The sequence below is a fragment of the Archocentrus centrarchus genome, chromosome 19 (assembly GCF_007364275.1).
Source record: "Archocentrus centrarchus isolate MPI-CPG fArcCen1 chromosome 19, fArcCen1, whole genome shotgun sequence".
Lineage (NCBI taxonomy): Eukaryota > Metazoa > Chordata > Actinopteri > Cichliformes > Cichlidae > Archocentrus > Archocentrus centrarchus.
The window spans coordinates 14800454-14814737 of record NC_044364.1 but is presented as its reverse complement, the minus strand read 5'-3'; the positions used below and the strand labels follow the sequence as shown (position 1 = coordinate 14814737).

General features: G+C 40.1%; 1 protein-coding gene across 1 annotated transcript in view; it reads left to right on the top strand.

Annotated features, from left to right (window-relative positions):
- The window catches only part of LOC115798741 (testican-2), a 41173-nt gene that overhangs the window by 15481 nt on the left and 11408 nt on the right, over positions 1-14284 (top strand). Inside the window, exons 2-3 of the mRNA XM_030755695.1 lie at positions 2685-2693; positions 5330-5375. Of these exons, the coding sequence (XP_030611555.1) occupies positions 2685-2693; positions 5330-5375 (55 nt within the window). The remainder of the gene's footprint in view (positions 1-2684; positions 2694-5329; positions 5376-14284) is intronic.

Genomic DNA, 14284 nt, shown 5'->3' with positions numbered 1-14284 from the left:
GTGCAAGAGGTTTTTAAGGTGGGATATAGTTTGCCCTGTACCCAAATGAATCCTGGTTTTCTCAGTCTGTTAGCTTTGCTTTATAGATTTTTTGGGGGGAGATTCTCTCGTTTTCACACTTTCCAACAGTCTCGTTCTGGCAAGCTCTTTCTTCTCAGCAGTTATCTTATTTTTATCTTAGTTTTATCATGTTTGGTGAAGCAGCCCTGTGACGGATCAACGACCTGTCTGCGGTGTACCTTTTTGCAATATGGCACCTGGGACAGCCCTACTGGAACCCATAAGCGGTTAAGAATCTGCATCGATTGACGTTTGTTGAAGGTGTTTTTCTACATTAGCCTGACAAATGTCCATGGAGCCACTGTCATATAGCCTGTGGCTGGCAATGTCATCATGTGATGTGAATTGATACCACTTTCATGGTGCTATATGAGGATCACCACACAGCATGGCATATTTGTTTATCATACCATTTTCAAACATCATTACTCAGGTTTTTTTTTTTTTTTTTTTTTTTGGCATCTCTTCCAGGATTATTACTAGCATCAGTACTGAAGGACAAGCATTGACTCACATACTAAAAAAGCATAGCAATGTCGTGACAACACAGCAGACGTGGAGTTCAACTCCCCTCTGTGGTTCCCATGCAAAGTTGGGAGTCACAGCTCAGGATGGGGGTGTGCGTGTGTGCCACCCACTGCGAATTTGGTGTTAGTGCTCAGGACACGAGTGTGCACGTCTTGCAGTGGTGATGCTGGGGTTGTGTGGTTCAGGGTTAGTAGTGGTATTTATGTCCCCAGCAGACGGGCTCAGGCGACATGAGGTAGACGTTAATTCAGGAGAACGCAGGCAGGCTTGCGGCCAAATGCTGTCAGCCTAATACCGGCGAGCAGTCCAGGGGGAGCAGTCGCAGCATCTGGATAGTCAAGCTCCATTAGCCTCCTGGCTCCTGTTTTACACCGGCTGTATTACAGCCTTGTTGACAAATGGCAGAAGAGGTGGTCTGTGTGATATGAATCGCATAACTCAAGGGATCTCCACCATGAATATCATACCCTCTTGCTCCCTGATCTTTCCCCTCCTCCCTCCCCCTCGTCTAAGCTCACTCTGAACTGTAGCAGCGGCCTGGCTCGGATTCAGTGGGACAACATTAGCTCTCAACCTTGGTGAAGGACTAAAGGCAGCCTCAGCTTAGTGTCCCTGCTGTCACACTGCTGCTAAGAGAAGATAAGCATTCTAGCCTTTAGGACATTATGTTGGGCTCCCATTGGTCCTGGCAGCACGGCATACTGGGTAATTGCAGCAGACTGGAAAAGAATTAATTAATTGTTACATATGATTCTCTGACAGTCTCAAATTCTGAGTTTTTTAATGACATTCTACCCAGATACTTCCAACGTGTTTGCAAAACCAGATTTTCTGTCTAATTTAAGTGCTCAGCAGTTATTTTTGCTCTGTTTATGCTGCAGTCTCAACCTGAAACTTAAATGATTCAGTTATAACCTTCAAAATGTCATGCAAAGATGCAGATCTGCCAGATGAAAAACATCAGTGGGGGTGTTTACAATTCACACGACACATTATAAGTTTCTTTTTCTTCTCCTCTTATGATTCATCATAGAAATCCAGCCCATTTGGAGGAGAGCAAAGAATGATATTGCCTCTCGTATATGTAGCACCAGGACATTTTCCTGCCACGGGGAAAGTATTTACTTTAAAGAAACTGTCTCCGAGGTGAAATCTAAAGTCCTGCTGTGGACCGATGATGAATTCTTACTTCAGTCTTTTAAAGCCTTTTCTCTGGCTTTTTGGCTTGTCCTTGTGAGGCCTGTAAAATGTCCATGGTGATATATTAAGATGCTGTCACAGCTCTGTTAAGTAGACAGGTATGGCTGTGGGTGTGTGAATTAGGTATATTTTACAGGGTTGAGTTGCTGAAATAAACCATGCAGTGCTATATTTCTCTCAAACACAGCAGAGCGCTGAATGATGAAACACACGGGGAGAGGCTGTGGTGGGTATTGATGTGTAATGCCCTTGGACCAAAGCCAAGACGGTGAAATGGAATGAAAGGAAAGCAGTCACTCCCCTTTTAAGTCAAGGTTGTACTTTACAGACGCTATATCTGTCTGTGCTGTCAATGCTACGTTTAGTAAATGTGTTCTCTGTGTGAGTGTGTGTGTGAGTGTGTGTGTGTCTGCTGCAACTATATAAAAACAAAAAACATGTAAATCACATCTGTCTCTTGACTTTGAAGATCCCCCCCCCACAAATTTGCCTGTATTTTTCCAAGGCTGATGCTGGATGTCATGGCTTATCCATAACTTCTGAGCTGACAGGAAGCTGGCTTTTGGCGCTTGCTTGTAAACATCCAGAGAATGGGCCCTTAGTGTTCAGGACCCCTGCCAGCTCATAGAAGTGGCAGCTGATCATCCTTGGTTAATAGGCGCTCATAATCCTTTGTGAATGTCTTGTGTTGTCCCCGGAGAGCAGCGAGACTAAGGCATGTATTTGCAATCAGCGTGCATTAAGGGCTGGCAGTTTAACTGCTGCCATAACTGTTATAAACCTACCCACTCTTTCTATGCTAAATGGAAGCCTGTAATGAAAACTGTAAAGTGTCTTTTTTGTCACTAACAATGACTCTTTTTTTCCTCCCTCACTGCTGCTTTTAATTGCCACAGGAAGTTGAGGTTAGTGTCTTTTTCGTACTTTTGTGGAATGCATTGTCTGTCTGTCTTTGCTTGACACTTTTTTTTTTTTTTTTACAACCCTTGGTGTCACCTGCACGATAGGTTAGCACTTATACAACATCACTGTCTGCAGCAATTGAATTTTTTCTTTGAATTTTAAGCCATGGTAACAAAAACACAAATAGGGATAGGAATAATGACTGGGAAAAGACATATAATATAAAATTCAATAAAGGTGCAGCCAACTTCAAACTAACTATGTGGCAGTGGCGCAGTGGGTAGGTGTTCGCCTTGCTGCCAGAGGGTTGCTGGTTCGAGCCCCTGTCCCTGCGCTGCGTTGTGTCCTTGGGCAAGACACTTAAACCACATTGCCTAACAGTAGCGCCGGTCTCTGGCTGCATGACCGCAGATGCTCGTCTCTGGCTGAGTGAGCTGGAACGATCATTTCGTTGTGTGCCTTGTGCGCACAATGACAATAAGTTGAATCTAACATCTGAACCTTGTTCAGTAAATCCAACTTAAGAGGATTCTTTAAAATTAACAATAGTGAGAGTGACATGGTTTTTTTTTTTAACTCAAAAATTTAAGTATAATGTAGAAAATCAGGTATAAACACTAGAACTATCCCTTTAACTCCTCACCCTGTGCACTGTATTTAAGCCTTCAGCTATACTTGTTCAGCTTGACTTGAGAGCTCAGTCTTCGTGTCCCCTGAGCAGAGTAAGACTGAGCTAAACTGAACAGACCTGATCCTCGGGGTCCTCTCTGGGCCTTGTGCCGAGTTGTAACCGCTTAATAGTTGATCCTCTCTGTCCTGACACACAGTGAAATGGGTCAGCATGGATACAGTCGGGGGACGCAGAATTTTTATTATCATTCCAGCGCAGTGCCGCCGGGGATGCACTCTAAAAAACAGAGTTGGTTTGCAAATATTCCCTTTGCAACAGTGCTGCAGCTAAGATAGTTCAAGTTCTTTTATGAGATACATTTAAGCTTGTGGAGTCCTGGCTTGTGCTGTTTACATTATGTTACAAGCTACTTCTCCAACAGCGAAGATGAGTTTGACAGTTCATTCCTGACCTTGCAAACAGCAGAGGAAAGATAAATTTGGCTTGAGGTTCTCATGCTAACTTCTTCTGAACCTCTGGGCCATATCACATGTCTTCAGCACCATATAATGGTGACAAATTTGACATTTTTCATGATTGTTATGATTCAGTGTGTTAATGAAGGATGCATGATATGAAAGCTCCAGAAAAAGAAATGGATTTATTTTATTAATTAAAACCTTATTTACGACAATACATATTTTGCTAATAATGCCTTAGTATTGTAGTGCCTTTCATCCATGTTATGGCTGTCAGTTTTAATTTTAGCTTAGCGTGACAAACAGTATAAATGTGCTGTGTCCGTGCATCAGAGTTCATAATTGCCCCTTATGTCATGCCTAACTTTTCCTTCAGCGTTTTTCTGTTTGTACCTCTTAGTTTTTATCAAAGAACCAGATATTTTCTATCTCAGCTGTGCTGTACTGATTATTCAGCAGGGAGAGCTGCATGCTAATCCAGGCCTTAGCAGCACTCCAACTATGAGTCACGCATCGACTGTGAGAAAAATTAATGAACTTTTATTTCCTAAATCACAGTATAGCTTCCTTAATACAGGATTTTCTATAAGTTGTGGTAAAACAAAAAAACAAACAAAAAAACACTTCAATTTCTGTTCACCTTTCTGTGTGTGTGTGTGTTTTTTAATCTTTTTTAGCAATTAGATCTAGAGATTTATAAGAAGACAGTCAGTCAGCCCGATCTCTCCAGGGAATTCACACTAACTCTGAGGCCTTCAGAGCCAAAATCACCTCCAGAACAAATCCCTGACAGGGAACAGCCTGAAAGGTCTGGCTTGATGATCTCAGGCTGCTCGCTGGCTCATACGAGTCTGAAGCGCAAACTCTCAGGAGAAATAAATATTATCCCAGAGCCTGAAAAATGCTGATTTCATTTTTTAAATTAAAAACAAAAATGTTACTTTATTTGTTAGGGTTTTTTTTTTCAACACCAAACATATGCCTAGAGACAATAAAATGGATGTAAAATGGATTTCACAGCAATGCAAGAAACAGCCAAATAATAAAAATATGGAGCAATAGTCAGTAGAAATAAGTATATTTTTGTTTGCTTGACCAATAAAGTGCAGAATTGTATTATATTGATTTACATTAATTTGTAAAGTATAACTGAATATCATCAGCGAAAGAGTACAACTTAAACAGCAGTGGCAATAAACAACAATCTGGTGTTGACGCAGCTGTTATTTGGGCCTTAGGCACACTCTTTTGTCCTATTATTATTTATATTACTTTGAAGTCCTAAGGTTTTAGTTGTTACCATTATTTGCTTTTAGCTTCCTTGCTGTCTTCAATTAAAGAGGTGAATACATTTGAATTTCTAAAATCATTCTGAATTTAAAGTGTCATTCAAGTTTCCATATAATTGTGTATTCTCTTATCTTCCCTGATTATTTATATTCTTCTGAATTGTAATTAAGCCTCTAAGAATGCAAGAGCAAATTTCCTTCATTGTGTCGCCCGGCATAAATTATTAAATCCATTAACGCAAATATGTTTTTCCTTCCAGGATGACTACATTAAAAACACTGAAGAGAACACCGGTTCTGATGAAAGTAAGTCATTAAAAACTGATTTTATCTGATTGAAAATGATTGCCTTTGAAGAGCTGAGGATTGATGAGTGGTTTCATTTGAAGCCTATTGTCTATTCCAGCTTAAGTGTACAGTGCAGTACAGTATTCAGAGAATGATTTCCACAGCTCGATACTTCATATTAAAATAATGAAAAGCTAAGTGCTCTTTGCCTTTGTGCGTCTGCTTTAGACAATGAAGTGGCGCAGCACGCGTTATCAAAGCGCTGACTTATTGTAACTGCAGCAGTTGTCTGAGGTCATCCAGCTCATCGTGAGCGCTGGTCTGAGGTGTCAGAGATTGTGAAGGGTGAGAACGCAGTTGTGATTCAGGAAAGGAGAAAGTGAACCTTCAGTCAGATCCATTAGTTTGAAAAGCCTGCTGTAATTGCTTTTGTTGCTGAGGGCTCAACTCAGAACTCCCACCAGGCTCCATTTTCCTCCATGGGGTCTGTTCCTAGCTGAGAAAAGAATTTCAGCTGTGGAGGAGGAATAGGGACTCTGAACATTAAGTTCAGTTGTGTAGCATTTCAGTTAAAACCTTTTTGTAGAGTGTATACCTCTGGAAAGATTTGATCATCTTTGACATTTCTTAAGATTGTGTTACCCAAACCATTAATGCTACAGTCACATCAGAGAAAACAGTGGTTGGAGACCCGCTCCAGTTCTTCCTGGTTTGAGCAAAACAGGAGGCTGAAGGTGGAGCTGATTTAAGTGCAGAGGGCAGTCAAATGGACTTAACCATCTGTTGTGAACACATGGGGGGAATGGGTTCTTTTTTGTGTTTTAAATATAGTTATCGTCTTTCTGGCTTCCCCTGTAGCATTTAAAATGGTTTACTCAGTTACTATACAGGCTGTGTCTCATTTGGGCAGGCCACTTGGTTGGGTTCTGTTATTTTGTTAAGTATATGTTTTGTATAAAGTTTTGTTTAGTTGAGCTATTGTATAGGACCACTTATTTCTTAAAATAGCTTATTTTCATGAGTTTTTATTTGTTTATATAATTTTTTGTCCTTTTTTGGGTACAATAAAACCCACAGTTTGGACATTATACCTGTGCCTATATGTACTTTGCTGCTTGGTCCATGACAGTGCTAATATGGCAATCAACTGTGATAAATCTGCGAAAATTACAAATCTGTTGTCATCTGGAGAAATTCACATTAAACAGACTCACATTAAACAGAAACTTACATTAAGTTATATTTCCTCCACAAATAGTGATGTAGATGATGGAAAATGACTTAGCAACCTTGCTTTTACATAGGGATGCAACCAGAATACCACCATTTGGTAACCAGTTGGCAAGCAGTTCAGTCAAGTTCCCTGTTGCAAAGAAACGCATTGCAGACAAGACTCTCATTGGTGCAGACCGACTCAGATTGATTGCAGCATGTTAGAAAACCTTCACCAATCTGTCTGAAATTGAGTTGTCTGAGTTGGACTGCTATTGTTTAGAGAAAATTTGCATCCTACCAAGCAACCTATACAATTGCCTTGCAATCAAAACTGGTCACTACAACTACTTGCAATCAGTTGCTGAGTGCAAAAAACTTTTAATTTGGGAACCAGACAATAACTGTTTTTTTTTTTCTTTTTCTAGTTGCAATGTTTTTTTTTCTATTGTCAGTCTATTGTGATTGAACCATAAAAAAGTAGATTCATCCAAGTGTTTCAAAACCTCAGTATCACCAATCTTATTTCTCTGGTGTGGTCTAAAAAAAGGGCCGGAAGAGATTCATTTTTAACCAATAAATAACATAAATACTGTATTATAAAATTTTGTTGTACCAAATATAATAAGTCATATAAATAAGTCATCATTTGGAATAAAATTAAAGTATTGCTCAGCAAATAGGTCATTTCTTGAAACAAATAGGTTTTTTAATTTAGGATTGTCCAACAATTGTTCATTATCAAAGTTGACCTCTGGTATGTCAGGTTGCATCTGCCTGGATTTTAAGGCTAACTCATAGCACATTAACCTCAAGTGCTTGTTTCAACAAAGAAGTCACTCTCAGCATGTAGTGACAGGTTAACCTTTTAAGAAAGTCAGGGTAATAAAATGTGGTATGGATCATTTCACAGGTCAGGCTATATATGTTCTATTTATACATTTGGTGGCCAATTAGCAGCTCCTAACAATGTGTTCTAGATGCAAGGTGAGTGTGGGAGGTTGCATTGTAATGTCACACCCACACTGCCTCTAAGGAAGAAGATGTGAGAAGAAGCAGCTGGAGATGTTTTCCCAGTCATCTGTTCTTAGCCTACAACAAGGGGAATAACTAATGTAATCTCAAGAAAATGCCTCACTTGCTGTAGTGTGGGCGACTTCTATTTGAATACCATTGATTTCATCCGCATCACCATTCCCTTCGGGACTAATTCTGCAGACCTAATTGATCAGAGCCCTCTTCATCGCAAATTCAACAAGACAGCAGAGAACTCCAGCAAGGTGTACCTGCAAGCCCTGGGTAGAACAAAAGACCTAACAGGCGACTTTAGATACCTCTGGTGCCTTTTTAAGTGAGCCAATTGAGACATCAGCTCAGCTCCACAGACTGCTCTTTGTTTAAGGGCAATTTCAAAACAATAAGCTGCCCACTCTCTGACTGTGATTTAACAGACGAGCCTCGTTTTCAATCTTTATTTATGCTAAACAATTAGACTGCTTTTATGCCTTTACAGAAGCATTTTACTAATTAGATTTTTTTTTTAAGTGACTGTGATTACACGTCAACTTGTACAACCTCAAGAAATTGTTTAGGCATAACGTGTTATAAAAGAAAAGAGAGGTGAGCTTGTGGTTTGCATCCTCTGATAATCACGAGAAAATAATTGGAGTTGAATAACAGCTGCAAATTGCTTCAACTTGGCAACAGCCAATTAAAACTCGGAGCATAAAAGAGTCTTCTAAAATGAGATAAAATGCAAATCCACTGAAATGGGCCTGTCTCTCTTATGATTTACTATTTCATATCTTAAATGTCCAGCTATTCCTTGGTAGACCAGTAAACTGACTCTCTGCAGATTTTTTTCCCCTCCCAGAACCACTAAGGTACTTTATTAAATGTAAAAGTAATGGATGATGACAGTTTTTGATTGATGATCCTGTCCAACTGCAAGGCGCCATACTTGGTGTAGAATTCAGATGCAAGCACAGACAACAGCGGGAAAGCAGATCGTGGATAAGAAAGCAGCTGGAATGGTTTTGATTGCAGTGTAATAATAATAATCTCCAATAGATTGCATGCGGGCTCGGTGCAGTCGTATCGCTTTTGTTGACATGATTACAGGAGGATTTAAAACCCATAAAGGCTCTTTCACATCCTGGCCTTGCACTGAATTCTCAATGCCGCATGTTCTAAACAAAACTAGGCGAGCTGGAAAACATACTTGATCTCCAGTGCAAATTAAATCTTGTGTTTAAATGTCATTTTAGCGTGTAGTAGTTGTATATGAGTACTGTACAGTATGATAGATATGTTTGATTTTAAGCTTCTGCTTTGAGGCAGATTTACATAGCTAGATGTATGCTAATTGCGAAATTTTAGGTTGTAGATTAATTTATATCATTGTTCAAATCATTGACAAAATTCATTCATTTTCTGGCACCTTCATCACCTACCTTAAAGCTGCTAGAGTCAACATTTATATAGCAACAACGATTTTGTCTAATCTGGCAGTCATGGTAAATTTACACCTATTCCATCAGTATGTGGGGCTTTTTAGCATCTATCAGACCTTTATGTTGTGTTTTAGCCTGCAGCTCTGTTGTGTTGCTTTCCTGTTACTTTCGCTGTTTACCAGAAGCCACAACGGCCAGTTGTTCTCAGAAAAAAGCTCTTTGTAAGCCCTCATTACACTACTTTTTTTTTTAACCACCAAATGGGAGGCAAACAAATTTGGCAATTAGTTGGTAAATATAGGGGCACTTCAGGTGGCCAGACCTAAAAATCTAGCTGTTTCTCTCACAAGTTGGTTGAAACCAAAACTATGGAAGCTTGACAAGTAAATATATAACCCTGGATGCTGCTCTGTGTTGCTCTGTGTATACTGGATGTGCAATTAACCCTCATCCTACCAACATATTTAGCATGCATGGACTACCAACCCGGGTGCTCTATGATTAATTTACTGCAAGAAGCCAATATAATAGCAAAATTATAATAATAACAATACCTTATTTCTTCTCAAAGTATTATTAATATTAAAATTAATAATGTAAACATTATTTGTGTTGTATTTATATGATGAAACAAATCAGAGTTATTTAGACCCCAATATAAAATAATTAAAATAACCTCACAACCAGACAGCCCATAGATGTAATCGCTCTACCGTGTCCTGGGTCTGCCCCAGGGCCTCCACTGTTCACCCAAATCACCTCAACTGGCTCCATTTGATGTGGAGGAATAGCAGCTCTACCCTGAGCCCCTCATAAATGACCAAGCACTGAGCACAGACTCCCTTCAGAGGAAACGCATTTCTGCAGCTTGCATCTGTGATCTTGTTCTTTCAGTCACTACCATAGGTGAGGGTAGGAACGTGGATCAGCCAGTAAATCAACAGATTCACTTTCATGCATAGCTCTCTCTTCACCACAATCAATCTGTCTGGCAATCTCCCGCTCCACTCTTTTCTCTCTTGTGAACAAACTTCAAGATTCTTAAACTCCTTCACTTGGAGCAGCAACTCATTCCTAACTCAGAGTGGATACTCCACTCTTTTCCGGCAAAGAACCATGACCTCAGACTCTCAGGTGCTAATTCTCATCCCAGCTGCTTCATACTTGACTGCAAATAACCCCAGTGCAGGCTGGAGGTCGGGACTTGATGAAGCCAATAGAACCACATCATCGGCAAAAAACAGAGACAAGATCCTGAGAGCACTGAACCCTCGACCCACCGCCCACTGGCTGTGCCTAGAAATTCTGGCCATAAATATGGACAAAGGACAGACCTGGCAGAGACCAAAACCCACCAAGAACAAACCTGACTTTTTACTGGCAATGTGAACCGAGCTCTCGCTATGGATGTACAGGTATCAGAAACAACTGAAAACAACTAAAGCTAAACACACTACAGTCAGTTATAGCACACCATTTGCCTCATGCTTTTCTCAGGCATGCTGATGATGCAGATCCAGCAAGGTGTCCAATGTTATCATAACTTCTAGTCTGGGAAGTTCCCCATTGAGGTGATGAGTCTTTCTCCTTTTAAATGACTGACAGAGTACCCCTACCCCCTTGATACTGTATGATACTTTAATTTAGGACCCATGGTAAAGATTAAATAAAGAAATAGTTCAGTTTATTAAAACTGCATAGGTGGAATTGGGTGCTTTTGACTGGGGTCCCCAAACCATTTCTGTTTTTAAAAAGTATAAAGAAAATAGATTGTGTATGAAACTGGTCATAAGAAGGCTTGTGAATATTTTTTTTTTCATTTCTCTGGTTATGATTTGTACAAAAAGAGCCATAGGTGTTGAGTTTTTCAAATGTATGTGGTGTTTAAAGTGACCATGGGGACCACTGTAGCGAGTGCCATTGATTTACATTATGAAAGAAAGCAAACATGTCTTCAGAACTGGATAACTTGCACCAGAACAATCTAAATGGCTAAATTAGCATTAAAGGCCAGAAGAAAATTAAATATTTATATACTTTGTATACACCTGTTCAACTACTTGTTAACACAAATATCTAATAATCCAGTTACACGACAGTAACTCAGTGCATTTAGGCATGTAGAAATGACTAAGGCAAGGTTCTGAAGTTTGAACTGAGCATCAGAATGGGGAAGAATGGTGATTTAAGTGACTTGGAACATGACATGGTTGTTGGTGCCAGTTGGGCTGGTTTTTCAGAAACAGCTAATCTACTGGGATTTTCCTACACAACCATCTCTGATCAGAAAAAGAGAAAATATCCAGGGATCTGCAGTTCTTTGGACGAAATGCTTTGTTCAAAGCAGAGGTCAGACGAGAATGGCAAACCTACTTTGAGCAGACAGGAAGGCAGCAGTAATTCAAATAGCCACTGGGTACAACCAAGGTGTACTGAAGGGCATCTCTGAATACACAGCACATCGAACCTCGAAGCAGATGGGCTACACCAGAAGACCACACCAGGTGCCACTCCTGTAAGCTAAGAACTGGAAACTGAGACTACAATTTGCACGGTGTCACCAAAATTTGACATTAGAAGACTGGAAAAATGTGAACTGGTCTGATCAGTCTTGATTTCTGTTGCAACACTGGAGATTTGCTCTCTGAGTGCTTTCTAGTGTTTTTTTAGTTCATACCATACATTTAGCTGGTGCAGGGCATGGCACACCCCATAGCTGTGGATTCTGGACTACAGGTACAGTGAATACTCAGTGGCTGAAAAAAAAAATCAACACGTGGCAGTGGAAGCAGTTTATGGTACATTATACTGGTGAAATAAACCACAAAACTGTTTCCTCCTTCCATGAAAGTTTACTGCCCATAACTGGAACCTGTGTTGACCAAATAAAACATTAAAGCTCATGTTCTGATAGTAAGAAAATATACAGTGTCAGACAGTGTAAGACAAACCAGACAAAGCCTGGGGAAAACCTGAATGATGACTTGTACTAAAGAGAGCCGATGTGACACATCGAGTCATGCTGAAGATATTAGATAGCTTTGCTTTTTTCTTATATTATTGTCAAGAAATAGTCAAAATGATATATAGGGTGACAGATTGGGGGGATTTTCATTGAGGTTTTATGTCTTAAATCAAAAGAGAGGTTGGAGACAAATGTACTATCAGCAGGAGAGTCTGTCTATTATTCAGCCGCTGGGGTTAAATCATGACATAACAGAGTACCTGTTGGATCAGATGAAGCGAATAAAAGTCAAGTGGTCACAAAAAGTGCTATATGGAATCACAGAAAGTTTATGAGCTTTCGCTGCTGCCAGAGTCTAGCTGTCTGTCTTTAGGCTTCTCTGCTGAGCCTAAATGCTATGTCATGAATTTCCACCCAGCAGAAGTACAATATGGACAAATTGGTTTGTAATTCAATTAAGATAAACAGCAAAAATAATACCAGTCCTGTCCCACTTGTACTAATTTCTTCTCTTTTTGACTTCATGCAGCTAGGAAGAACTCAACACTATAATTTTTTAACCCCCTCTCTTTTAAGCATTGCAGTGAGTAAAAAAATGATAATTTACAAATGTCTTCATCTAACCACACTAAAAAATAATCAAATGTTGTAGCTAACTAGAACTAAACACAAAAAATAAGGTTTTCAGATCTCTAATTTAATTTAATAGGGGAACATTCCCCCAGGTCCTAAAATCAATCAATCAATGTGTGTGTGTGTGTTTTTTTTAACATACTATTGATCTGGGTTATATCTCGCAGGGTTCAAACAAACCCATCCCACCAAACACAAGCCAATACAAAAGCTTCACTTTACCTCCCAAATCTTATGACTGGACTGTAATTTTTCTGATATTTGGAGCCACTGAGTTGATCACAGACTCTTCTGTATACCAAAGTATTCTAGAATCAAAGGTGAGGCCGTCTGTCCAACAGCTCAAGCTTGGCACACATCGTTCAGCAGGATCACGATCCCAAGCACAGCAGCAAATCTAAAGAAAAGAAGGTGTTGCAAAATTCCAGTCAAAGTCCAACCCACAGATGCAACATAATAAAGAAGAATGGGCCAAAATTTCTCCACAATGATGTGAAAGACTGATAAAGTCTTACCTCAAGATATTGCTGCTAAAGGTGCTTCTGCAAGCTATTGAATCATGGGGTATACTTAGTTTTTCACACTGCATAGAGTCCTGTGAAAAGTTTCTTTTTCACATGAATGTATCTCAAATGTCCTGATAGAGAACAAAAAATAAGCCAACAGGACCAACCACGTTTTCCCTATAATAGACTGTGCATTGTGGAAGAAAAGCCTGTGGAGCACAAGCTAGCACAAAAGTGCTGCCAGACTCTGGTTCTTTATGAAGTGTTGTCACCAGCTTGGTCTCCTGCATGGTCTTATAGTACAAAAACACCACAGGCACACGGTATTTCTGGATTCCCTCAGAGCTGTCTTTTCATCCACTGATTCTATAAAAGTACACTGTTCCTTCATACTTCCCTTCTGTAGCATCTAAGTATTACCTAGTCGTGGGATTTGCAGGGATCTGGCTGGCAGCCACCTTGTCTGTTGACCGTGTTGACTACAAAGCAGCTGCTCAAAGCTGACTCAGGATTTCACAGCTTAAATTTCTCCTAGCGACTGCCGCTTGCCACTCACTCTCAAATTTATCCGTGCCTTTAAGTTTTCCGAGCTCTCTCCGGCAAGGCGGTAAATGGACTGGGACGGTGTGACATCCACTTTCCAGTGGCATTGACCATTGGCTGCGAAAGGTGGAGGACACAGTTCTATTTCCATCTCAGTCTATTAGAGGGAAGGAGGCTGGCATTGAACAATTCAACTCCCTGAAGATAGAAGGAAACATTGAGGGAGACAGCAAGCAGAGGGGAAAGAGGATAGAAAGAATGGGAACGTGGAAGACAAAGATGGAGTGTGTGCTTCTGTGTGAGAGAAAAAAGGCAAGCTGGGGAGAGACTGTGATAGGTTGACATGGGGGAAGTGAGATGTGACAAGCTGAGAGAAAGAGATGCTCAATCAGTGCTGTCAGGTTTTCTTGCAATCACAGACAGCCTGCAGTTGGAGGCTGCAGGCAGTACTGTTGATGATAGGCTGCCTAATGACAGTTAGGCGTCCAGCAGTTCTGACTAAATAATCAATGGACTCATTTGTTCACACTTGTAGGATATTTTTAAGTACACATTTCATAATTTTTATTGTATACACCTGTGTAAAAGAGAGATTCTGAGAAGGGATGGTGTGAG